The sequence below is a fragment of the Fukomys damarensis genome, unplaced genomic scaffold (assembly GCF_012274545.1).
Source record: "Fukomys damarensis isolate Sample0158 unplaced genomic scaffold, DMR_v1.0_HiC HiC_scaffold_29, whole genome shotgun sequence".
Lineage (NCBI taxonomy): Eukaryota > Metazoa > Chordata > Mammalia > Rodentia > Bathyergidae > Fukomys > Fukomys damarensis.
Window position 1 is genome coordinate 17,098,009 of NW_022900941.1, and position 25,597 is coordinate 17,123,605.

At 39.7% G+C, this 25,597-nt stretch overlaps 1 protein-coding gene across 2 annotated transcripts in view; it reads right to left on the reverse strand.

The window, feature by feature from the left end:
• Tmem163 (transmembrane protein 163) overlaps positions 1-25,597 on the reverse strand; it is a 357,236-nt gene that overhangs the window by 74,306 nt on the left and 257,333 nt on the right. For both annotated transcript variants that reach the window (XM_033757138.1, XM_010606193.3), the window contains 2 exons: positions 6,565-6,608; positions 5,194-5,285 (listed from right to left, as the gene is read on the reverse strand). In XM_033757138.1, the coding sequence (XP_033613029.1) occupies positions 5,194-5,285; positions 6,565-6,608 (136 nt within the window). The remainder of the gene's footprint in view (positions 1-5,193; positions 5,286-6,564; positions 6,609-25,597) is intronic.

Here is a 25,597-nt window from a genome sequence, read left to right on the forward strand (position 1 = left end):
TGCTTCCCCCAATACCTTTCTCTTATGTATAAATACTCTACTCTTTGTTTTATTTTCCCAGTGCTGGAGATGGAACCCAGGGCTTCACAGACCCTAGGCAAGTACTCTACCACTGTGCTACCTCCCACTCCTCCTGCATTTTGATTTATTAACAACTCAGTTTTTTTAAAAAAAGGTTAAAAGTAAGCAATTTATCTAAAGATGCATTCATTTTCCAATATGGTGGTAGCTAGCCACATGTGGCTATTTCAACTCTTTAAAATTAAAGTTAACTCAGTTCACCAGTGGCTATAGCCACATGTGACAGGCTCAGTGGTCACAAGGCATTTGTGGTTGTCATACAGCTCAGAAAAGATTCAGTGTATGTTATATTGGCCCAGAGTCTACTGGATGGTTTTGGTCTAGAGGTTGAATGTCACTCCTTCACCTGTCCCCAGCTCTCCTCCTAGAGGGGAAGTCATCCTTCTGCCAGTCTCCTTTGTGTCCTTGCAGAGATTTTCTCTATGCACAAGCCAAATGGATGAATGTAAGCTTCAAACAAATGAGAAAAGACCATACATATTTTTCACTATGCTTTCTTCACTTAATGAACCTTAGAGTTCATAGTGCAACTGTACACATAGGGCTTCGTTCTTTGGATGCACAGCAATCCATTGGTACCAGGCCAGTGTCACCCCACCATCACCATGCCCAGACTCTTCTGTTCACTGCTGCATGGCACTGAACCTCCCTTCTTAAGCACTGTCATCCCACTCCCAGACTCCACATCCTCAAATTCTTGCTTTTCATATCTCACTTACAGGTTAGTACCCCATACCAATAACTGTTAAGCTAATCAAGACTCTGTGACTGTTCATTCACCTAGCCATTGTCACCCCAGGCATCCTTGACCAGTTGGGATAGTATGATCTATTCACATACTCCCTTCCTTGAAAATATACTTGACTCCCTCACCTTTCTCTATGTTCATCTATTGAAAGCCCTGATGATGAGTAAACCTGACGATCCACTCTGTATATCTGTAATTCACAGAAAAGTAACTGATCAAAGATGGAGATTTAAAAAAAAATCTATTTGGGGGCATTATGAAATGGTGCAACTGCCATAGAAAACACTAGGGAGGCTCCTCAAAATATTAAAGAGAGGAATGTTGTAGGACCCACCAATCCCACTGCTGAATATACAGTGAAAAGAACTGGAAGCAAGTTCTCAAAGAACTACTTGCACACCCACTCATGGAAAGATTAGTCCCAGTGGCCAAGAGAGGGAAGCAATCTGTCTATGAATGGGTAGACAAAAGTGGGACACATCTAACGGAATATTATTTAACCCTTAAAGAGAAGGAAATTGTATCGCATACTACAGCATGGATAAACATTGACAATAGGATGGCAAGTGAAATAAGCCAGTCATAAAATAATATTGTATAAATTCTATTTATGGGGCCTCTAAGCAATCAAATGCATAGGAACAGAAAATAGGATGGCATTACTAGGGGCTGAGAAGAAAACAGAATTTTAATTGGTATAGAGTTTCAGTTTTGCAAGATTAAAAATCTCTGGTTATCTGTTTGACAAGGTCAATATATTTCACGCTATTGAACTATAGACTTAAAACAGTTGAAATGTTAAATTTTATGCTATACTTTTTTACAAAAAGAGAAAGCAACAACAAAGAAACTATCAGGATATGTTCTGTGGTGGGACAGGGCCATAATCTGAATTCTGAGTAGCCAATGCCCCACCCCCATCCACAGTCAAGACAGACAGTCATTAGGAGGCAGAACCAAGGAAGCCTTTTATTCTCTTCACATTGGGAATTTCAAACTCACGATTCATCCAGAGGTTCTGGATCCAGTTCAAAAAAAAAAAAAGAGAACTTAACTTGGAGCCAGTTGGATACCTTCCAATAGTAATATTGCTATCTAACAACTAACTGAAAAACCAATGGTTTTTCTACCTATGCTCCTCACAACTCATTTATGTCCATTAACATGTAAACATTTGATTCTCAGCAATACTTTTATGAATTTTAAACTGGAGATTAAAACTTTAAAGCCAACAAGAGAGAGGACTGTACTGTTTTAATCCCTAGATTAGGAATCTCCAAGTGAATTCATTGGCATCATCACATAAACAACAAACTAGCAATAATCATACCATCATCACCCCTAGGGTTATGCCTTTGGGTGATAAAATACACTTTTTAAAATGGCATCTATTTGAGGATCATTAAAACAGTGAAACCATAGAAATTCCTTGCCATGAATCTTCATCTGGGAAAACCTCAGGCCACTTGGTGAAGTTTGTGGAGATCTCAACAGTACAGAAAAGCCACATTTGTGGCTTTGTGACTAATATGTTTGAAAATCATTTCAACAGAAAAGAAACCAGATAAGAAATCAAATTAAAAGAAAGGAATTGGGAAACTAAAATTAATTCCTTCTGAAAGTGTAAAGCAGATGCCAGATTATTAACTCTAAAATAAGAAAACAAATACAAGGAATAGAACTATCTCCTTACAATTCTTTGCATCTTATTTCTCCTATATATAGAAGAAATTCTCTTATTTTCTCCTGTATATAGAAACTCACAAAAATAAAATGCGAAGCATATATATCATTTAAAATTTTCAGAAGCCATGTTGAAAAAATAAAAAGAAGTAATTTAAATAGGTTAGCCAAATATATCCAAAATATTCTGTTATCAACATGTAATAAATATTTTTAAAATTAGTACAATTTTTATATATTTTTTTCTTAGTCTTTAGAATCTGGTGTATATCTTATACTTACACAATTCATTTCAGACATGCCACATATCAAGTGTTAGTACAAGTGCTAGTAGCAAGTATTTTGGTATTACAACTATACTCAAAAATAAGGTGTTGTTCTGACAAGAAAGTATCTAATTCTCAAAATCTAAGCATATCTCTATACGGTATTCTTTAGATTGTTTTTATTAAATTCTCCAAATAGCTACGTAGTAGACTGGGCAAATGCATTCTTTGTTTCTTCAGCTAAAAAGTCAACATAACTTTGAATATCATCATCATCATCATCATTTTATCATTTCAAATTTTACAAAATTAATTTGCTAGTGTTGTTTTAAGTTTATCAATGACAAATTAACTCACTTTTAAAATTAACTTTGTTCAAAGTAATATCTTCTGTTTGATATATCACAAGTTTGATAAGTTTATATTTGTCAAAAGAGTGAACATATTCAAAATACTACTTAACAAGTAAAAGAAGTTTTGTGTACTACCTAAAGCCAATAATGAAGTAAATTAAAATATGCTGTCAATAGTAGATCCATTATGGTATCACCTTCTGGAAGTTTCCATTGTGTACATTCAATTGTAAATACAATACTTCCTGAATCTTCAAGCAGCAACAAGGTATCTCTACACTTGCACGTATGAGTATAGCTTAACAATGCATTCAAGAGTACATTTTGTCTGGGGACCACTACATACTCAATGGGCACTCGGGGGAGTTACTCATTTGTGTTTAATCCAAATCTGCACAGTCAAGGTAAAACTCTTTGCCCGATGTTCTGATACACACACACACACACACACACACACACACACACAAATATCATGCAATGAGAGCAGAAGTAATTCAAATACGTTTATCTCATTGTTGTGCTAATTTTTGAAGCTGTTTTGGAAGTCTTTTGTGAATGTTTTTGGTGATCAAAACTATAGTGAATGCTGCTGCTACATGCTGTCCAACAGAAAAGCAAGCTCATAGATAATTGACAATGTGAAATAGGAAGAAAAGGGCTAAAGGTGTAGGGAAAGTGGGAAGGGTAGGGGAAAGGGAAAAAGGGAAAAGAAAAACATATGAGAAAATGGAAAAAAAGTGTTTGTAAATGGGGAGGGGAGGAGAGGGTGAAGGGAGGGAAGGGATAAGAGAAAAAAATGAGAACCAAGACTTGTCATGTAGAGGTACAAGATCCCAATAATGAATGTAACTATACTGTATACCTAAAAATTACAATGTCTTCTCATCCACCTTATTCACTAGATCTAGCACTGTGTGACTACTGGCTCTTCTCCAAAGTCAAAGTGACCAGGAAAGGTAAACCTTTTTCAGTCAATTCAGGACATTGAGGCAGCCATGGTAGCAATACTTTAAACACTCACCATATATTTTTATCACCCCTTGTACACATGCAAATGTATGCATATGTGCATATGTATGTATGTGTATTCCTCACAATAATCCTGCAGAGGAATTGTCTTCTTGCTTTTCCAGATGAAGAAGTGAGGCACAAAGCAGTGTCACAGCTAGCAAATTGTCATCTTCCGAGAGATCAGATAAGATCAGGCATATTGACACCAGGAGCAGGCACCCAAATTGTCATCTTCAAAACTAAGAAATCCTACTCTAGGAGTGGGGTAGAGCTCAATGGTAGAGCACTTGCCTAGCAAGTATGAGGCTCTGGGTTTTAATCCTTTCTAGAAATCTGACTCTAGAATCTGTGCTTGGCCCCAAGTTCTAATCCCTTCTACCATGAAAAAAAAAAAAAAGACTCTAGAACCTGTGCTCTTATCACCCAGTGGGGTTCAAATGATATAGGTTAATGGTGGTGAACCTATGGTAGAAGTGTTGCAACAGCCTGTTTGTATCACCAAAAGCTCTAAAAGGTTCTCCATCACTGCTATAGGGTAAGGGAAGTTAAAAAAGATACATGTTGCATAGACACAAATACAAATCCTTCAAATTCAATTTTTTTACCCATAGGATGAAGCAGCATCCTCTAATATAGAAAGTGATGGAAAGCAAGTAGAATAATTTAGAAGAATAGCTTTAATATGTCTTCTATAAATCAGTGATATCTTAGAAGAAAAAAGTACAAAATTTTAAAAATTAAGATTATAATAAGAGAAAGGATGATAGATGGATGGAAGAACAGATAGACAGATGGATAAGCAAATAAACATTCACTCCAGACTCAAAGAGTAGGGCACAAAGAGGATTATAAAGGAGAACCACTTTCTTTGACCATCCCAGGAAGACCTATTACCATGGCTGATGTTGCACTAGCTTGCCCACCAGGGCAACCTAGAATCCTCATCTCATCACTGGGACAGAAGCTGTAGGGTGATTTCTGTTGATGGCCTAGTTGTCTAGCCTTCAATTGCAAGGGCTCTGAAGTCTGGAAAAAATAAGAAACTACTTACATGTATTCTCTATGGGCAGAGTGTACAGCAGCAGCATTGCTGTAACGCCACAGGACAATCGCCGATGACAAGACATCCAAGATGGCATCAAACTAGAAGGAAACATGGCATTAGTGGCTTTCCAGAGTTAATACAGCATGACCATGAAGACACAAGACAACTGTGCTGTATTTCAGAGTATCTCAGTGAAAAGAAGTGTTGAACGTCTCAACACAACTGCTCACAACCCCTCATGGTGGAGCCTGGGGCATAGAATTCAGAACACCACAGTACCTTAGTTGTGTGGTGGACTCTGCTCCCAGCACCCTGGAGACACAAGGCAGGGATGGGAAGCATATCCTTCTGAAGTATGTGGATTGGTTTCCTTGTGGCGGGTAAGATAACTCAACATTTCCCTGCACATTTTAAGGGTGTGGGTTCTGTTTCTAGCTCTCCAAAGGACTGTTCCACCCAGAATCGGGGGTGAAGGTGAGAGTTACCCAAGGCTCCAGAGAGTCCACTGACACTTTGATACTATGTACAAAAGTCAATGCTTTGTTTCAAAGAAAGAGGAGTGAGGGAGACACACAGGCAAATAGAAGATAGAAGGGGCAGGGCAGGGCTTGTTAGAGAGGGGGGTGAGAATATTTGTGTGTTTCTGGGTGTGTGTGCATGTGTGATCATGTGAATTTCTCTGGACAGTCCACACCTATCATAAGATTCGAAAAGACTCTGCAACACCCCCACAAACACTAAGTTCTCACAACAAAGGTCAGAAGTAGGTTTGGAAAGAGGCATTCATACTCTCAGGTACCAGAAATCCTACGTCTACATAGGAGGAATGTTGCAAGCAGCTCTCCTTATCAATCATCACACCGTATCACAATGTCCCCTGGAAACTCACAAGAACTGGCACTATCTTGAAGGAGTGAGGGGAAATATCACCCAGTTTTTCAACATGGAGAACCACAGGAAAGGCCAGCTTTCCCTGCACAAGTTTCATCTGGAGGTAGGTTGGGAGCCCAGTTACCCCTAGTTGGGCTACAGACTGATTCATCCCAACACCTGTCTACACCAGTAAATGCATCACTCAGTACATACCAGCCTTACCCACACCTGAAAGAGAAAAGAAGGTCTAAAACTCCGAAAACATGCTCTCAATCAACAACTTTTTATGAAAAATATGGTTTCCCCATCTGTCCTTGAGAAATACATGGTCACACTGCAGTTTAATTCTATTAAATTGGCATTTTTAGAGAAGCTATTTCCATAAAAGGTATGGTTCCCATGCTAAGCTCTCACATGCTAACTACCCTCTTCTTTGAGAGCTCGGGGAGAGATTCATGGGCTCAGGACAAACGTGCAAAACTTCATGAAAGTACATTTACTTACTGCAAACCCAAAAGCAGAGGCGCTGTACCTCATAACGGAGACAGCTAAAAAGAAAGAAAATATTATTCAGAATATTTGAAATCCTCCTAATTTCTCTCATTTGTGTGCATATCAATACATTTGGTATGGCCTTTTAAATATCACTGAAAAGTTCCAATAGAATAAAATTTTAAATTTACTATCCTTATAAAAATGTGAAATTTAAATGGATGGTAAAAAGATTTCCAAATTCTACCTGCAACAACTTCCCTTCCCCATATGTTCAGAATCATCCAGCTTCTGAATAAACCTGCCTGTGTAGTTGCCAGTCATATGACTTCTGAGATTTGAGAATTTAGAAACCAGACGAGATTTCTTGGAACTATGTTAAACTTTCAAAGGAAGACTACAACTATCCAAACTCATCTCATATAAAATAATGAGTGATGGAATCTAATGCCTTCATCATCACAAACATAATTGAAAAGAAAATCTTTTGCCTAGCATTTAAAGTGTAAAATAGACACCAACATATCTGTTCAGAAAAACAGATAACAATAGATGTCTATAAACATAAATGCCAAGATTATAATTAAAACATTTTATCTATATTCAAAAATTGGGAGGCAAGTTGATTAGGTGCCAGTTTTGCCTAATTCTATTCTGTACCAAATCAATGTCCAGCTTCAAAAATTGCCCTCAATTTGGCTCAGAAAAGGTAGATCTATAAACAAAAACTAAATTTAACAAGCTATATCCACCCTCCAACTAAGAAAAGAATTCTACCTCTGAATCACCAAAGCTTTGAGATGGCTTGCTCTGGGGCCCAGAGGTTCCAGTGTGGAAATGGGCAAGGGCAGGAGGCACTGGGGTTAGCACCTATGTGGATGTCCATTCAAGGACCACAATGGTCCTTTTCTGGGAACTACTTCCCATCCTAATCCACAATATTCAGGAGTAAACCCAGAGATATACTGTGTGCACAAGGGGATTACCTGGCCCAAAGCGGACCGAAATTAGTTCATTTCCTAGATGGTCAATTTGTGTAAGTAAACCTGAAATTTGTGCCCCTGTTTACTACAAAGACCAGGGAGTAGAAAGACAAGCAAGGGGCAGAAACAGAGTGCTACAGAGAACCACCAGCTCCTATACATTCCATTCCTTAGGCTGTGTGAGGGGGAATACTGTCCATCTTTTTTTATCTTGATACGAATTGCTCCAGGTGTTCCTGACTTTCCTCTTACGGCCCCAGAGGGAGGCCCAAGGCATTTGGGCCTATGCCAGCTGTAGCTATCTCAGACAACACAGGTGTGTAATGGAGGAGCAGATAGCTTTCCCAAACACCACTGATTCACCATTGACGTTGTCATGTGCAGAGGTAGTGGATCCCTGGATGGACTGCCCTGAGCATGGAAATGTCTTATTAAATGACTCGGAGTAAGTCCTCAGTCATTGTTAAGTAAGCGTAACAAAATTTCATAGAAGCAAATTAAAAAGTATCTCATTTTTCCCTTTACAACCTGTTTTTAGAATAATTTAGCTGTATTTCTTGCAGGCTGCTTTTTTATCACTAGTAGAAACTTCTTAACTTCCACTAACATCCTGCACATAGACTCAGTAACAGACCAAAGGAAAGCTACAGGACCAGAGCACCTACCTGTCTCTACCTGTGCTCTCCAGCTTGGGCATCACAGACAGCACAGCTAGAAAAGCACTTTCCTCCACACACAATCACAAGAGACCACTTGCTTTACAAGCAGTAAACTATGACTTTAAAGTGTTTGTGTATGACTTACATGGTGATGCCAGACCTATGTATTAGGCTATCGATTTCAAAAGATTGACCATGTGAGAAACACAGGAATTCCTTATCTCAGGGATCTAATCAAACAAAGAGATGACCACTGAATGGCAGGATTTCCCCAACTCCGTGGGAGTCCAATACCCCTGATTTCAAATACTCCGGAATTATACCAGAAAATCCTGCATGTGTGAATGAGGTAAGCCTGCTCAGTGGGTGGAAAATCTCAAATGCAAGTGGAATATTACTGTTGTTCTGTCCTATATGCACCAAGGGAAATGTGAGCAATGGGGCTCTAGGTTGACTTGAAGTCCTTAACAGAGATGTATCATTCACTGAGGAATTATCTCAGTCTAATATCCTTGATGACATGGAAAAAGAAATGCCAAAAATTGCATAGAGAATCAAGAGTACACTGAAGGGCTCTCCACACAGCCTCACCTCGGGCAGCTTCCTGTTTCTTGCTACTGAATAAGAAGTCATTAATTAACACAAGAACCAAATGGAAGAGTTCAGAAGGTCTTTTAGGAATTCATAAAGAATGCTGAGTAATAACTTCATTCTTTGACTCCTAACCCATCATAATATATTCTAATTCTAGGATACCAATGAAGCGAACAGAAAACAGATTTTTTTTTTTTTTAGAGACAGTATCTCACGATGTAGTACCTGGAACTCACTATGTAGCCCAGGCTGGTCTCGAACTCACAGCAATTCTCCTGCCTCAGCCTCCTGAGCGCCAGGATTACAGGCATGAGCCACCATGCCTGGCTCAAAAACAGGTTTCTTAAAACAGTTCCTGTTCCCATGTAAAGACAGCAAACCACAGGGTTTTCACTGATGAATTTCTAACTTCCTTCATTCCACAAATGAGTCCCACTTGGATAACAAAAGGCCTGGACCAAGATGACCACCCAAGGCAGAGATGTGTCATAGGGGCGTTTGGAACTCCATGAACACCTGGTTGAGCATAGCCAAAATCCACCAAAGTTCAGTACTGACCATAAAGCAAATAACAGACATGGGCCCTGTTATGCTGCCAGCTGGCAATGCTCATGAAGAGATGGGCAACCAAGAAGGCATAAAGCAGAGGTCTCCTGTGAAGGATGCTTTTGTCAAGGCAGGAACTACAGAGCTGAAAGTAATGAAGTCACTAAGGCTATCAGTACACCAGGACAGGGCCTCTTTAACGTACTCTGTAACTATGCTGGAATGCAACAGACTGGACTGTCCACAGCCTGCAACTTCATTTGGATAGAAGCTAGCAGAATCTCAGGGGAATGTTCAAAATGTTTGTTTCTCATATCCACACCTATCACCACTGGTCATTAAGTTAAAAGTGCACTTGCAGAGCTCATGGTCACCACCAGCCTCTGAGGTGTGGGATCACAAGCTATGGGGAGCCTCATCCAATTCTCCTCACGGTCAAAGTGCAAATGCTTTTCCATCTGATTAGGCTGCACTTATACTTCCAATATTGCTTATTTAGAAATGGCACTGGACTCCTCGCTTTTTCCTCCACTGAGACACAGAGTCCTTAAAAATGTTTGTAAGTAACATGAAGGTATATGGTTTGGGCCTGCACAGTACCCATCCCTCATGCTGGAGGGCAGCACCCTGATCCCCCTCTGGGGAGCTACACCTGCCTTAGCATCAGACTAAGTGTTGTGGGCAGGAATGGTTCCCACCCTGCTATAACCCATTAACTTGTCCCACATCCAAAGTTAATGATTCAAGTACGACACAATCCAATTGGAGCCAAGGAGAGCCCATCCCATGTTTTTTACTAAAAATATTAGAGAGGGAATGCCTTCCTACGATATGGTTTTAGAGCTAGGGAGATGAAAACAGGAGCAGTGGAAAGTGATTCTGAAATAAACGCATAAAGATGGCCTCAGAATGAAGACAACACAGAGGAAGTGGACACTGAAGATAAGAGATAGATCAAGCCCTGATGACATCAACTGACCGTCTGGAGTTACCTGTGTCTGATGTGATCCCTCTGTTCCTCAAATACATTGCTCAATAATTTTCTTTAAGTTGCTTAAGCCAATGTGAGTTGAGTTTCTTTCACTTGCTACCAACTGTGTCTTAATACAATATACCTCGACCTGGTAACCCCTCATCCAAGTATTTCTTTAGTGCCTAAGAAATGAAAAAGCACTTTACATACAAGGTTCATAGTAAGTCCATGTAATTTACAACAACACCACACTGGATCCAGTCTAAATACTCAGCTATAGGGTCTATTGAAAGGATAGACTTTATATAACTATTTTGAAATGTATACAAAAATACTATTGCTTAATGTTTACATTGGCATATAGGTAGAATAATGATATTAATAATAGACAGATGGTATTTTGGGGGCCACAAGTAGGGGGAGGTCAGAGGAGGCTTCGTTGAGATGATGACGTTTAAGCAAAGACTTGAAAGAAGTGGAGTGACTCATTTACTTGTCTAGAAGGAGAACCTCCCAGAAAGCGGGAAGTCAGTGCAAAGGCCTTGTATACAACACCTGGCACACTGAAGCCATGTAGGCTAAAACCAAAGGGAGGAGAAAGACATTATGAGAGATAATTAGAGAAAGATACACAATGATGTACTATAATATGACTAGCTTTACAGTCAGCTTTTTTAAAAGTGCACTGAAAACAACTAGAAGCCAGGTGTGGTGCCAGAACTCTGGGAGGATGAGGCAGGAGTACAACAAATTTGAGCACATAGCAAGACCAGGACTCAATTAGAAAAAAAAAAAAAGTTTTAAAGGCTGAAGATGTAGCTCGATGCAAAGCTCTGGATTCAATCCCTAGTATGGGGCGGGGACCCTAGAAAAAAATTCCCTCAAATGATAGCAGTGATTCATCTTTGAATAGATTTTTTTCTTTTCCTTTTTTAAAATTTTCCATATTTCCTAAAGCCATCATATAGTAAACATTCAAATCAGAAAAATGAAAAAATTTTTATCTGGGGAAAAAAATTCCAACCTATAAAAGGTATACCAAAAGGTCTAAAATGAAATAGCCCATACCAGACTTACAGTAGACATTTGGGAGGCTGCATTGTGAGCTCACTAATGCTTCTGGCTAACAGGACAGCAAATCACCACGCATATCTTTATTGAGTCTAAGTTTCTGAAATTTATCTTTGTTCATGGTGGTTGGCCAGGGGCAGTCCTGGAGTACGGTGGAAGACCAGGCCAGCCGGGAGGTAGAACACAAGCAAAATGTCCCTCAGGCTCAGGGACCGCTTGCCTTCCAGGGCTTTGCTTGTCTTACACTCTGCTTTCATTCATATGTCGAGGGGAGTAATAACAGCTATAGTCCCAAAAGCATACAAAACAACAGAAGTCTTAAATAAATATTTATACAGGTCTGGTTAAAAGACCAGATTTTTTTTAAACTAAGTCACTCTAGGCCAAAAAGCATCTTGACTGGAAACTCAAATTCAAACAGAAAGACAGCTGGAAAATGAACAGGGCCCAGGCAATTCATTGTCAAGGCAAAGCCAAATGCAAATCCAGCAGCTGATTAAGCAGCAGGCTCTGAGGGAGGGTCGTGGTGGAAGGCTGAGACAAAGAGCCTTGGAAAAGCAGAGGGGAGTGTGCCAGCAAGACAACCAAGGATCAATAGGAGAGCCCCTCTACAAAGAGTTCCACTTCAATTGCAGGCTAGATTTACAGCAACAATGAGGACCCAGCTGTCATTCCCTCCAAAGTCAGGCAATAATTATCTTGAGCCTTAGCACTCTTTAGCAACATCCTAGGCCCCATAACACCTCCAAGTTGTTAAATTATGTGACTATAAAGCCCTGTTAATAAATCAATCCCACTTTAATTAGACCACCTCCATCACTCAGGAGCTTGGCAACTGCCTCACTTAGCCACAGGACTAACCCAGTTGGAAGGCTACTTTTTCCATCACCTGTCTTCAGTGGCAGGCACCCCTACTTGCTGGGACCTGGGCCAAAGTGTAACTAAGAAGGGTCACCAACTGATCTATATTTCAACTCACTTCAACAGTGGCTTCCAGACTATGTCCCACTCAAACAAGATTATCAAGTACTATAAAAATCAGTGACAGGTTGTTGAATTCAAGGGAGAGGTAAAATTTGTTTAAAAAACAAATTCACAAAATAGGTGCTTAGGCCATGCAATTACTCATCTACAGCTGCAGTACACTGGTTAACCTTTTATCTGTCTAGACCAGAATTTGCAAAAAGGCTGACTGAGGGTGAAATCCAGAAGGTTTTTGTTGTTGTTGTTGTTGTTGTTTTTATTTGCCTAGCCAGTATTATTCAAATATCATAATTGGCTCTGAATGTTTTCAAATCTGGAAATTCAATAAAAACAAAATAACAAATTTTTTAAACCTGGATTTCTGGCTTCTCCTAAAACCCCAAGATCTGCACACCCTATACTGACCCTTTCTCTTGGCAGTGCCAGTGCTGCACTTGCATGGCACACAAGCTGTTGGATACTTCCCTCTCCTGTGCTTTCAGGTCAAGAGACTCTTCTCAGCTCCTGCCTCTCTGCCTGGCCTTATGGTATCTCACTGATTTCGTGGCTTGAGAATTGAATTTCAGATGAGCAAACTGTGTAAAAGGCCAATGGTTTTACATCCATCTCTGCAAGCTCCAGCAACGCGCCTACCAAACATCTATGGCACAGCATAAATAGCACCCTCCAATGTTTCCTCCTACAAAGTCTGGTGCTCGGCCGATTACGAAAAGCTGTACCATGATCCAGATTCTCAAATCCAGAAAGCTTCAGTGTTTTTTTTTATCTTACCGAAATAACCATGAGAGCTACACATTTCCCCAGACAGGGCACAGGCACTGTCCACCTACTCTCTGAGCTCTGCCTGTCTGCAGACAACAAACCATTACCAAGACCTAGGGGATGGTCATGGGCCTTCCTCACTCTACAGCTCCCTGGGCCTTTCTGCCGACCTCTGCTTAGCCAGGCCTTGGCTCATCTTTCCACTTGGAACAAGCTAAAGCAGGATTCCAGCCATCCCTCCTTGCCGCCATGTTCTTGACTTACATATGTACGAATATGCTAATTATCTCCTTGGCTCATCTTTCCACTTGGAACAAGCTAAAGCAGGATTCCAGCCATCCCTCCTTGCCGCCTTCAGGTTTCTGCTTCAAGCTCACCAGACAGGCCTTTTCGGCTGCCCTATTTAGTATGACAGCACGCCTAGCTCCTTATCTTAGTGCCCCTATCCTCATCCACATGTTCTTGACTTACATATGTACGAATATGCTAATTATTTATCTGCCTCACTCCATCCCCTAGCATTAAAACAGAAGCATTTTCTTCCTCACTGAGTTTATTGGTACATTTTAGGTACACAGCACAGTTACATTCATCATTGGGATCTTGTACCTTTAACATGACAGGTCTTGGTTCTCATTTTTCCCCTTGTCGCTGCCCTCCCTTCACCCCTCCTCTCCTCCCCACTTACAAACACTTCATTTCCATTTTTTCATTTTCTCCTATTTTTTCCTTTCCCTTATTACCTTTCCCCTACCCTTCCCGCCTTCCCTACACCTTTAGCCCTTTTCTTCCTATTTCACATTGTCAATTATCTTATTAGGATCTTATGTACTATGATAGTTTATTCAGAGCAGAGAAACAATTTGGTATTTATACATGTGTGACTTATTTATTTCACTTACTAATATATCCTCAATATGAATTTTCTTATGAATGAATCTAATTTCTCATTCTTTAAGGCCAAGTAGTAGTTCATTTTATAGAAAAACCACATCTTCCTTATCTAGTTGCCAACTGATGGGAAAATGAACTGTTTCCAAGTTTTAGCTATTACAAACTGTGCCACTATAAACATAGGTGTGCATACATCACTGTGATATGATTCTTTTAGTTCTTTTGGAAAGATACCCAGCAGAGGGATGGCTGGGTCAAATGGAACCTCTAGTCCCAGCTCTTTGAGGTATCTCCAGATTGATTTCCATAGTGGTTGCACCAGTCTGCACTCCCACCAACAATGGAGAAGGGTTCCTTTCTCCCCACAACTCTGCCAATATTTGCTATTGTGTGATTTCTTGATAGCAGCCATTCTTTGCGGAGTGAGGTGAAACCTCAGTGTTGTTTTCATCTGCATCTCTTGAATGACCAGTGATGTGGAACATTTTTTCATATATTTACTTGCTGCTTTTACTTTATCTAAGAAATTTCTGTTCATTTTGGATGCCCATTTTTTAATCAGGTCCTTATATTGCGGGGAGCTGATTCAAACAGAAGCATTTTAAAGGCATAAACTTTCCATTTTTGTTCTCTGATGTCTCCCAAAAGCTTAGATCAGCTTTCATCAATTGATCAGAATTACACCTTTACCTTAGCTCCCATGTGCCAGGGAACAGTTTTCAGGAAGTCTTTCTGGAAAAGCCCAAAATACCAAGAGGCCCAGCTTATTACCAGGCAGTCAATCCCTGAGCAAAAGAGACAGAAGCTAGCATCTGTAAGGATCATTCCTTTATATAGAGCTCAAGGGCCCTGCAAATGGCAGACTATACACTACGGAAACATCAAGAACAAAGCACCACAAAAGAACAAAATCTGAATAAGGATGACCCAACATGGGTCTCTAGGGTAGACCAGGGCATCCTTGGCCTCTTGACCACACAGCTCACGTAAACTCTGCTCAGGTAGAATGACATGGAATGCAAGCAATCACACAACCACAATGGAATCAGAACTCCTGGAGCATGGGCTTGGCAGCTGCTTCACAGACGAGTCCTGGAAGATGAAGGCTCATAGAGGTCTCACTCACACACAGGTTACACCAGCCCAGGGACAAAAAGTCGTCTCTGGCTTTCAAAGCCAAAGTTTCTTCAACTGCATAGCCACTTTTACAGACTAGAAACCAAGATGCCATCTTGGTTACTCAACTTTTAGGAATGTTTACAGACTCTGCAGTGGAGTGAGTAGTCCACTTACACTGTTGCTGCTTTCATGCCAAAGACCTCATTCACCAGAACAAACAGAGCTGGGTTCTTGCTGAATGTCATTCTCACATTTCTAACATTTGTTCTTCCACATAATTATAACGCCCCCTGTGCTGTGGTTCCCCATGATGCCAGCACAGCTGTCCAGCAAGTAGTCCAAGCCTGTGGGAGATGGGCCTGGCTGGGCAACCTAAGACTCCACCCAGCCTCTGTCCTGCAACCACTGTGTCCAGTGCAGCATGAACAGACTAAGCTTCAGCAAGGTTTTCATTCAGTGAACAAACACTTAAGCACCTACTACAAGAAAACACTACTTATGAACTGAGGGTACAGTGATTATTTGCCCAACAATTGATAAAACTTGCCTTTGAAAACCCTAAATTTCCCTTCATCAGAGAATGTGGCCATGTTAAGTTGGTAAATAAAGCACTCACTGGATAAACAGAAATGGGGGAGTGGAGGTGCAGAACAGGGCCTTACATTTTGTCTTCTTCAGCCTCCGTTCTGAGTACCTGTGCGGTTTCTGGGAATTTATAAGTTTTCACTTTTAATCTATTCCTAGCTCTAACTTGGTTGAACATTTCTCCTTTGGCATCTAAAGCTCCTTTTACCTCCCACCTTCACCTTTGAGCACACACAAATGAGCCTTGTGTTTTCCCAACCACCACATAGCATCAAGTCAATGGTGACATCATATCCACCTCTATCCCAGAGGGGCCTATCAAAGTACAGCACTGGTGCTCAATAAATGCTTGTAAAACTAAACCGAACACAACTTGAGAAATTCCTAAACCCCAAAAAGGACATTTAGTTTTTATCAAGCAATGATTAATTCATGCCAGACCCTAAAGTTTATGCTATAGGCCCTAGAGCAGTAACAGCACAGATGTCATGAACCAAGGTCATCCTTCCAGGCCATCTTCTCAGCCTGGCGGTGTTCACAGCATACCGTACACTGATTGGTTTAAAGCTCCTAAAGGAACATTTTAAAGAGCAGAACATATTGTGAGGAAGGGGAATACACTGAATAAGGCTTAAAGACTTGGCTTAAAGAAATGGTACTGAGTAAATATTTACTCATTTGAGCTGAATCAAAGTCACTAGAAAATCATTAACATTATCACTCAGGAATAAAAGTTAAACATGACGGAATAAAGCCTTTTCCTCTCCTCTCTCCTCGCCACTCTATAAAACCTGTCAAAGTAATGAGCGTGAAAAACTAGAGAATGAATACCCAGACCAAAGAAACAGGGGCACGGTCATCCCTCAAAGCCTCAATTACAAAATACAAATACAGTAAAACTTAAGACTATATTAAGGGAAGATATGGAAAGTTTGTAACATAGTTCAGTCAAAGCTTGGGCAGATCTCAGAGTTTTCCACAGGTAGATGGCACAGTCAACAAAAGCCAAGCAGTTGCCCACACTATGCAGAGCTGGCATAGGGGGGAGCAGTGGCACCTATTCCTGAACCTCTAACCCTGGGTTTCAGCCACTACACATCAAAGGAGTGAAACGAAAGGTCAACTGTTCAGACAGCCCTGGTACAAGAACCAGGCAGTTGGAAAATTGATGACATTAGTAGGGATGGATAAGAAGAATTCCCTTCAGCTCGGCAGCCTTTTGATCACAAGGCAGGCAGAAGTTCTCTAAGACAGACTACAGAGACCAGGTGTAAAGTGTCCAAAGGAAAAATGCTCAAAGCTACCTGCTGCTCTCTACATGCTCAGGTCTCCATAAAACCACAAGTGTTAGAATAGAGAGGTACTAGAAAACAGTACCAGAGAACCAAAGAGAATTAAGAAGTGAATGCCCAAGCCCACCAAACACTAAGTCAGTAGGAAAACACTGTACCAATTGTTTCTGTGGTTTTTGTTTGTTTTTGTTTTTGTTTTCTGGTACTCATTTGAGCTGAATAGGGATAGAACTCAAAACCTTGTGCTTACAAGGCAGGCATGTTGCCACTGAGCTAAAACCCCAGCACTTGTACCAGTTATTTCTATATCAGCCACCAACAGGAAGAAATGAAAATTTTAAGATACTGTATACAACAGCCTACAAACCAAATGCCTAGGACTAGGAAAACTAACAGCAAATGCAAAAGCCATCAGTCTAGAAAAACAATAAAACATTGGGAGAAATTACACTAAATATATGGATGCATATACTATGTTTGTGGACTGAAGGAGTTAATATTATCAATAAAAATTCAATTCTCTTGGGAAAGAACCGACCACTGTAAAATACCTCTGCAAAGTGAAGAGTCAAGAATAACCAAGATCATCATAAACAATAACAACTACAAATAGTCATTACCAGATAGCAACATTTATTTATTTCAAAGCTATAATAGAATGTACTGGCACAAGGATAAACAAAAAGACCATAGAGAACAAAAAGCACCCATACAGATATGGTCACTATACAAGAAAGGCACCTCTAAAGTACACTGGGGAAGGTTTTGTTTCATTTGATAGTGCGGGCCCAACTGGATATTCATATGAAGTAACTAAATCCTGACCTATAACACACCATATAAAGAAAGTGATGTAGATGAGTTATAATGTAAATATGTAAGGCAAAAGATACCATAGGAGATATGATATCTAAAACATACTATTGGAGAGTACTTTTATAACCTTGAGGAAGAAAAGGATTTAAATAACATTCACCACGAGGGAAAATATAAAGAGAAGTGCATTAAAAGAGTTAACAGAAGCAGACATGGTCATGCGTGCCCATAACCTCCATACTCTGGGAGGCTGATGAAAGAGGACCGCAAGTTCAAGGCCAGCATGGAAAATGTCTCAGTTTAGTGAAATCCTGTTTCAAAAGGCGGGAGGGGGCTGGGGAGGTAGCTTAGTGTGAAGGCCATAAACTCAATCCCTAGTAGTGAGAAAAAGAGAGACGAGAGAGATGAGAGAGACAGAGACAGAGAGAGACAGAGAGGAAGGAGAAAGAGAGAGAGGGAGAAGGAGACACCAACAGCAAGCCATAGAGTGGGAGAAGATACAATACTCATAACTATCGGGGGATTTGTAGTTAGAATATATAAAGAAGCTTTATAATGTGAAATAGGAAGAAAGGGGCTAACGGTGTAGGGAAAGTGGGAAGGGTAGGGGAAAGCTAGTAAGGGAAAAGAAAAAATATAAGAAAATGAAGAAATGGAAATGAAGTGTTTGTAAAGGGGGAGGCAAGGAGGGGGTGAAGGGAGAGCAGGGACAAGGGGAAAAAATGAGAACCAAGACCTGTCATGTAAAGGTACAAGATCCCAATGATGAATGCAACTGTACTATATACCTAAAATGTACCAATAAACTCAATAAGAAAAAAAAAAGAAGCTTTATAAATTAATAAGAAAGAGAAAACAACCCAATAGGAAAACGGGCAAAGTCTGAACAAATTCTTCATCAAATATAATATACAAATGACCAATAAACATAAAAACATGTTTAACTTCATTAGTAACCAGGGAAAACACAATGTAAATCACAAGTAGATATTAAGACATACCCAAAGAAAGGCTAAAGAAAACTGACCAGTTTAAACAAGGTAGTGGTAAAGATGTAGTCTAACTAGAACTCTAGAAACTAGTAGTACAAGGGTAAATTGGCATAAATGTTTCCTGAAATGGGTTTATGGTAACTACATAAAACTGGTCAGACTCCACGACTCAGTTTACACCTAGATACTCCACAGAAACATTACATGTGGATACTTGAAGACACTTATTCAATATTCCCACCAGCTTTATTTGTAATTGCCCAGACCGGGAACAAACCAAATGTCAGAGGTAATAGAATGGATGACCTGGCAGAATACTAAAACAGCAGAATATTATACAACAACGAAAATGAATTGAAGCTAGTCACAGTCACATATACAAGTCACAACAAATAATGAAAAAAGACAAACAAAAGCAATCATTAGATAATCTCTATATTACTTTATGTGAAGTTCAGAGACAAGCAATGCCATCCAGGGTGGCAGACATCACGATAGCGATCATCTCTGATGATGGGGCAGGGAGCAGTGCCCGGGAGGGGAAGTGAGACACACTTACCAGGAAGGTAAGTGTGAGTGGTGGTGACACAGCTGTTTCACTTTATGAAAATTTTTAAGCTTCACAATTTTGATCTATGGTCTGTCTGCATCCCTATACTTTAATTTTTAAAAACATGTGCAAATTATTTTTTAAAAAGTATAAGAGCTTAACAGATAAACTAAAGAAGGGACATAAACCAGCAATTTCAGAGAAAGAGTATGAAAAACAAACATAAAGTTGAATAAAAGACAAAACAACATGAAAATTGGTTCCCTTTACCTCCTATGTGGCAAAAATAAAAGTTGTTTTTTTTTTTTTTTTGGTTTTTTGAGACAGGGTATCACTATTTAGTTCATACTGCTCTGGAACTCGCTGTGTAGCCCAGGCTGGTCTTGAACTCACGGCGATCCTCCTGCCTCAGCCTCCCGAGTGCTGGGATTACAGGTGTGCGCCACCACGCCTGGCTCAATAAAAGGATTTTTAAATGCTGAGTGTTGATGAGGGTATGGGGACACAGTCTGCTCACTTAATGTCTACAGAGAAATGTCTTTGAAGCACAAGTTGGAAATGTTTATCAAAATGTAAGATACATATTCCATTTTGAGAAATGTATTCTATACTTGTGCTGGCACAAATAGAGAAAAACACATTGCAAATGTGTTTACTATAGATATATAACAGCAAAAGTTATGTATCTGCAGTTACCACTTCAACCTCCCTCGATAAGGGATGATTTAATAAATTATCATCTATCCACACCATGAGAGGGCAGTGAGCACCTAGAAAAGATAGATTCTAATGTCACAAAATGTCATGAGGGAACAAAGCAAGGCAATTGATAGTGACTATCAAAGCTTACGTGTGTGGTCACATGCATGTGTGCAGAAATAAATTCATATAAGTGCACATGAAGTTTTAGAGAACTACACAACTAGCTGGAGATGGTGATTGCCTTGAAGAAGAGCACCGGACGCTCAACGTTGAAATCAAACTCTTCTCCGCTATTCGTCTCTTTATATGCTTAGGTTCTCTCTGTGTGTGTCCTGTGCAGTATCCGTAGGGATTTCCAGGGTGGAAGCAGAAGTCCATGCACCACAGCTAAAGAGAGCAGCTTGACCATAAGCACGGCTACTGCAAATAAGGTCCCTTGTGTTTGCTTTGCCACTGCAGACAAACTGACTTTGGCTGAGAAGATATTGTGTAGATGCAGATTGAAGTGGTGGACACTCTAGACTACCTAAATCTACGACTTACTTATGTAGTTACAAACAAAATAGATCCACTATTTGTAAGTATTCACAAAATGAAGAGCCAGGAATTTCCCAAATTTAAAATACCCAAGACAGCACCATTCTTCATTTGTACACTGTCTACTTGGGGATGATGCTAAGAGACTCGACAGGAAGCGGAGAAACAAATGTACAATAGTATATCTGCCCCGCGAAGGCACCAAGTAAATACGAAGTTCAGAAAACATTTTGCAGTGAATAAAAAGGTCAAGTATCCAATCAGATACACTGCCTCTTTTATTAGAGGTTGGTAACTTACCTGGTCTTTTAAAAGGCTGTCATCGTGTCTGACACAGTTAATTGCACAAACAGCATTGTTATAGCTTTAAAAAATAAAACTAGATTCAAATAAGATTTATACTAGAATAAGGCAATTTTTTTCTCAACAAATACTGCTCACTTTATTTGGAAGTATGTGGTAACTGATGTATTTTAGAGTACCTCCAATCTATTATGTTTCAACAAAATATTACCAGCTTTCATTGACCTTGACCATGAATCTTTATAGGCTGTACAGAGGAAGAAATAAGAACAAATTTAAAAATCTTACATCTGGTTTCCAAGTCAACAAACGCTATAGCTATCCATGTGCCTTCTGTGTATTCTAAAGTGAGGATGATAAACAACAAAGGGAAGACATCATTGAATCCACCAAACAGCCAATGCAACTTCACAAGAAAAGCTCAGGGAATCAGTTACAAGAGGAAATATGAAGGAGACAACCTTCAAAAGTGAAATTATAGACACTCAAGGATGTCACTATGCCAAAAACCCATACTGACACTGGTTATCTAGCTGCAAATAGTCTGGATTGAACCGAGACAGGATTTTCTACATGGAGAACCGTGTTTTCTGGCATTTTACATCAATCAGTACAATTTACAAGGGATACTGAGCTGTAAATCAAGGGTGAATCAGTGTTGACTCTCCAAAAGAATATAAAAGTAAGGAGTCATGGTTTCTTGACCCAATAGTAATATTTCTTCCCTAATAGCATCAGTTTTATTTCCACATAGTGCTGATAAATAACTCAAAACCAGGTATCAGAGCAATGAGTTGAACATTTCGAAATGCTTTGCCATGGTTGTACTATTTGCCTTTGGCTTTTCAAAAGGAGCCTCTTAGACACTCTAGATGGCTTTTACGGAATTACACCAGGCCTCTCATCTGGCTACACTTTATTCCAGAGCAACTTCCTTCTAACTTCTGTTAAGAATAAGGTCTCTACCAAAGATTTAACTTCAAACACTTAGCAAAACTAAACATACTATGTACCATTCTTGTTGGCAGGACAAATGATGACAGAGAAAAGGAAAATCATAAAAAGATTCATTGGATAGAAAATCTATGTATGATTCTGTATGGGTAAAGTTCAAAAACAGACAAGGCAATGAACCATGATAGAGGACAGTGATTATCTTGAGGCAGAGAACAGTGTCTTAGAGGGGACATTAGGTTTGTCACGTGGAAGTGTGAATGGTGACTACATATCTACATTTCACTTTGTGAAAACTCATTAGACTGTACAGCCTAGCTATACTCACGTCTCCATTCCCTGGCACAGATCAAAGCCATTAATACAATTAATGCCCAGTAGGAAAGTAAGGCCAGACAAAGAAACAGACCCAAGGATGAGAGGAATACACCGGAAGACAGAAACAATGCCAGATGTACTCAGCTACCTCATCTTTGACAAAGGAGCCAACCATCTTCACTGGAGGAAAGATAGCCTCTTCAGTAAATTGTGTTGGAAAAGCTGGATTTCAACCTGCCAAAGATTAAAACTAGACCCTTATCTTCCACCGTGCACTAAACTAAAATCCAAATGGATTGAAGATCTAAATATTAACAAAAGAGTCACTAAATTTGCTGGAAGATAATTTAGGTAGAACTCTCAAAGACATTGGAATAGGAAAAGACTTTATTAACAAATCCTCAGTTGCATGGGAATTAGCAAAAAGAATCAACAACTGGGATCTCATCTTATTAAAAAGTTTCTGCAATGCAAGAGAAACCACCAACAGAGCTAAGAGACAACCTACAATATAAGGAAAAAAATTTACCAGCTGTTCCTCAAAGGTCTACTATCTAAAATATATAAAGAACTAAAAAAAAATAAATCAGACCCCCCAAATATAAAGACCCAATTAAAAAATAGGCATCTGAAATGAACAAACATTTCTCAAAGAAGTAAAAGCAACAAATATATGAAAAAATATTCAACATCACTGTCATCGATGCAGAGATGCAGATTAAAACAACATGGAGATTTCACCTCACCCCAGAAAGAATGGATAAAATAGGCATCTGAAATGAACAAACATTTCTCAAAGAAGTAAAAGCAACAAATATATGAAAAACTATTCAACATCACTGGTCATCGATGCAGAGATGCAGATGAAAACAACATGGAGATTTCACCTCACCCCAGAAAGAATGGCTGATGTCAAGAAATCAACCAAACACAAATGTTGGCGGAGTTTGGGGAAGAAAGGAACCCTTCTCCATTGCTGGTGGGAGTATATATTAATGCAATCACTGTGGAAATCAATAGGGAGATACCTTTAAAAATTAGGATTAAAGGTCCCATTTGACCCAGCTATCCCTTTGCTGGGTATCTTTCCAAAAGAATTAAAAGAATCATACCACAGCGATACATGTGCACCCATGTAAAGTAGCACAGTTTTTAGTAGCTAAAACTTTGAAAGAGCTTAACTGCCCACTAGCTGGATAAAGACTGGATAAAGAAGATGTGGTTTTTCTATAAAATGGAGTATTACTTAGCCATAAAGAATGAGAAACTAGAGTCATTTAGGAAAATGGATGCATATCGAGGCCATACTCTTAAGGGAAATAAATAGGACACACATGTAAATACCGAATGGTTTCTCTGGTGTAAAAACTAAAAGTGTAAATAAGTTTCAAATTGCATAAGTGATAATAGAAAGAAAAGGTCCAAAGGAGCAGGGGAAGTAGGAAGGGTAGGGGAAAGGAAAGAAGGGAAAAGAAATATAAGAAAAGAAAAAAAATGGAAACAAATTCTTTTTAAATAGGGAAGGGAGGAGGGGGTGAAGGGAGGACAAGGGTATGGGGAAGAAATAAGAACCAAGACCTGTCATGTAAGGGTACAAGATCCCAGTGATGACTGTAACTGCACTGTGTACCTAAAAATTACCAATAAACTCAATAAAAAATAAAATAAGGCCAGATATGTTTCCACACTCCGTTCCCAGAGACAGCTAGCAGTTACCACCAGGTAATAGGACCTGTGACCATCAGTGTCAGATACCATGTAACCTTTTTTCTGAGATGCACATATGTTCAGATACTAGAATGTTCATTCTCCCTTTAAAAGAAATTCTCTTCCTATCCCCAAGGTAGGATGTGTTTCTTTCCTGCAGAGTAGCTGACCCTAAAACACGGTCTTGTCCTCTTCCACTGGAGGAAACCTGTGACCAAACTGCAGCATATCCTACTCCCTGGACATAGCAATCAGACATTCATGATTCTTTTGCAGGCTCAGATAAATTGTAGAACAGGACAGGTCTTTTTCCTCCTAAGGGTTAGGACCCTTTGCAGGACAAGTCAAGGCCACCCATATGGAAATCCAGCCAGAAAATGAAACTGACAAGAAAGGAGGAGAGGCCGAGAAGAAGGGAGTGAAACAGAATTCTGCCATCATTTGATCCTGTGGATCCAGCCTGTTTAATTTTGTAATACATTCTTGTTTATTTTACTTAACTAAAATGAAAGATTTCTACTGCCTATAACTGGGACACTCCTGGCTGGTACAACACACACAAATCTCTTTCATCAGAATGTTTGATACTCAGGCTCATGCTACTCTTCTCTCATCTTGGCATCCTCTCAAAGATAAATTGGGAACTGGTTCACATAAAGATTTGTTTCAAATGAACTCCTCTCATGTTATAGATAGAGCCTTAGTCTTAAGAATTCAATTATATTCATTCAAAAACAGAAACATCAGTACGTAAAATACACAGCTAATAAGACTATGACTGAAATGATATTGCCTACCGCCCATCTCACTCTGCCTTAACCCTATATCACTTTTATTTTCTCACAATCAAAAGCACATCATCTACTGACCAAAAAGATTGTTCTTTGACCCCAAAACAAGGGTATTTCTGCTAGTTCACTCCCACCGGCTCCTGTCATGACCTTTTCCTAGACGCCAATGTAAGGAGGACAAAAGCCTAGGCTAGTGAAGTAACTTTTACTCTGGAAAAAAAAAATCCAAAGAATTCTACCGACCAATCAATTTTAGAGTTCCTCTGTCAGGGGTCTCCAATACCACTCCCACGTTTGAGGACTTACCCTAAGGGCCCTCAGGACTTGGAACATAGTCACATCCACAGCTAAGATTTATTACAGCAAAAGGGTATAAAGTGAAATGAGCAAAGAGGAAGGGTACAAGGAACAAAGCATGGAGGACACCAAATGGTAGCTTCCAAGAGTCATCCTGATGGAGTCATACTGGCCATGCTCCATTCCTCCACATCAAGTTGTAAGACCTGCAAAGCGCCATCTGCCAGGGAGCTTATTCGTGACTATGCACAGGGACTTTACTGGAAGCCCTTTACATGAGTACCTTTTACATGAATACCCCGATTCTGGAAGGAAAGCAGGTGCTCTGCTTAAAGCACATGGTTTACACACCTAGTTTGGACACAGTGAGCCACTCTTAGAAAAAATTTACTGCCAGCCAAGTTCCCAAACACAGCCCAAGAAGGGCCAATTTGCAAGCAAGTTTTTCTGAGGATAGACAATCTCCGGACTGCTCTGTTAACCTTCTCTGCATAGGACCACAGCTTACTTTCTCATTCAAAATAAAAAAGAACATATCTCTGAGAAAAAAAGCAACTTGCCCAAATCATGTAGCATATAGCAAGACCTTTCATCCGTATCTCCAGGTTCTCAGGAG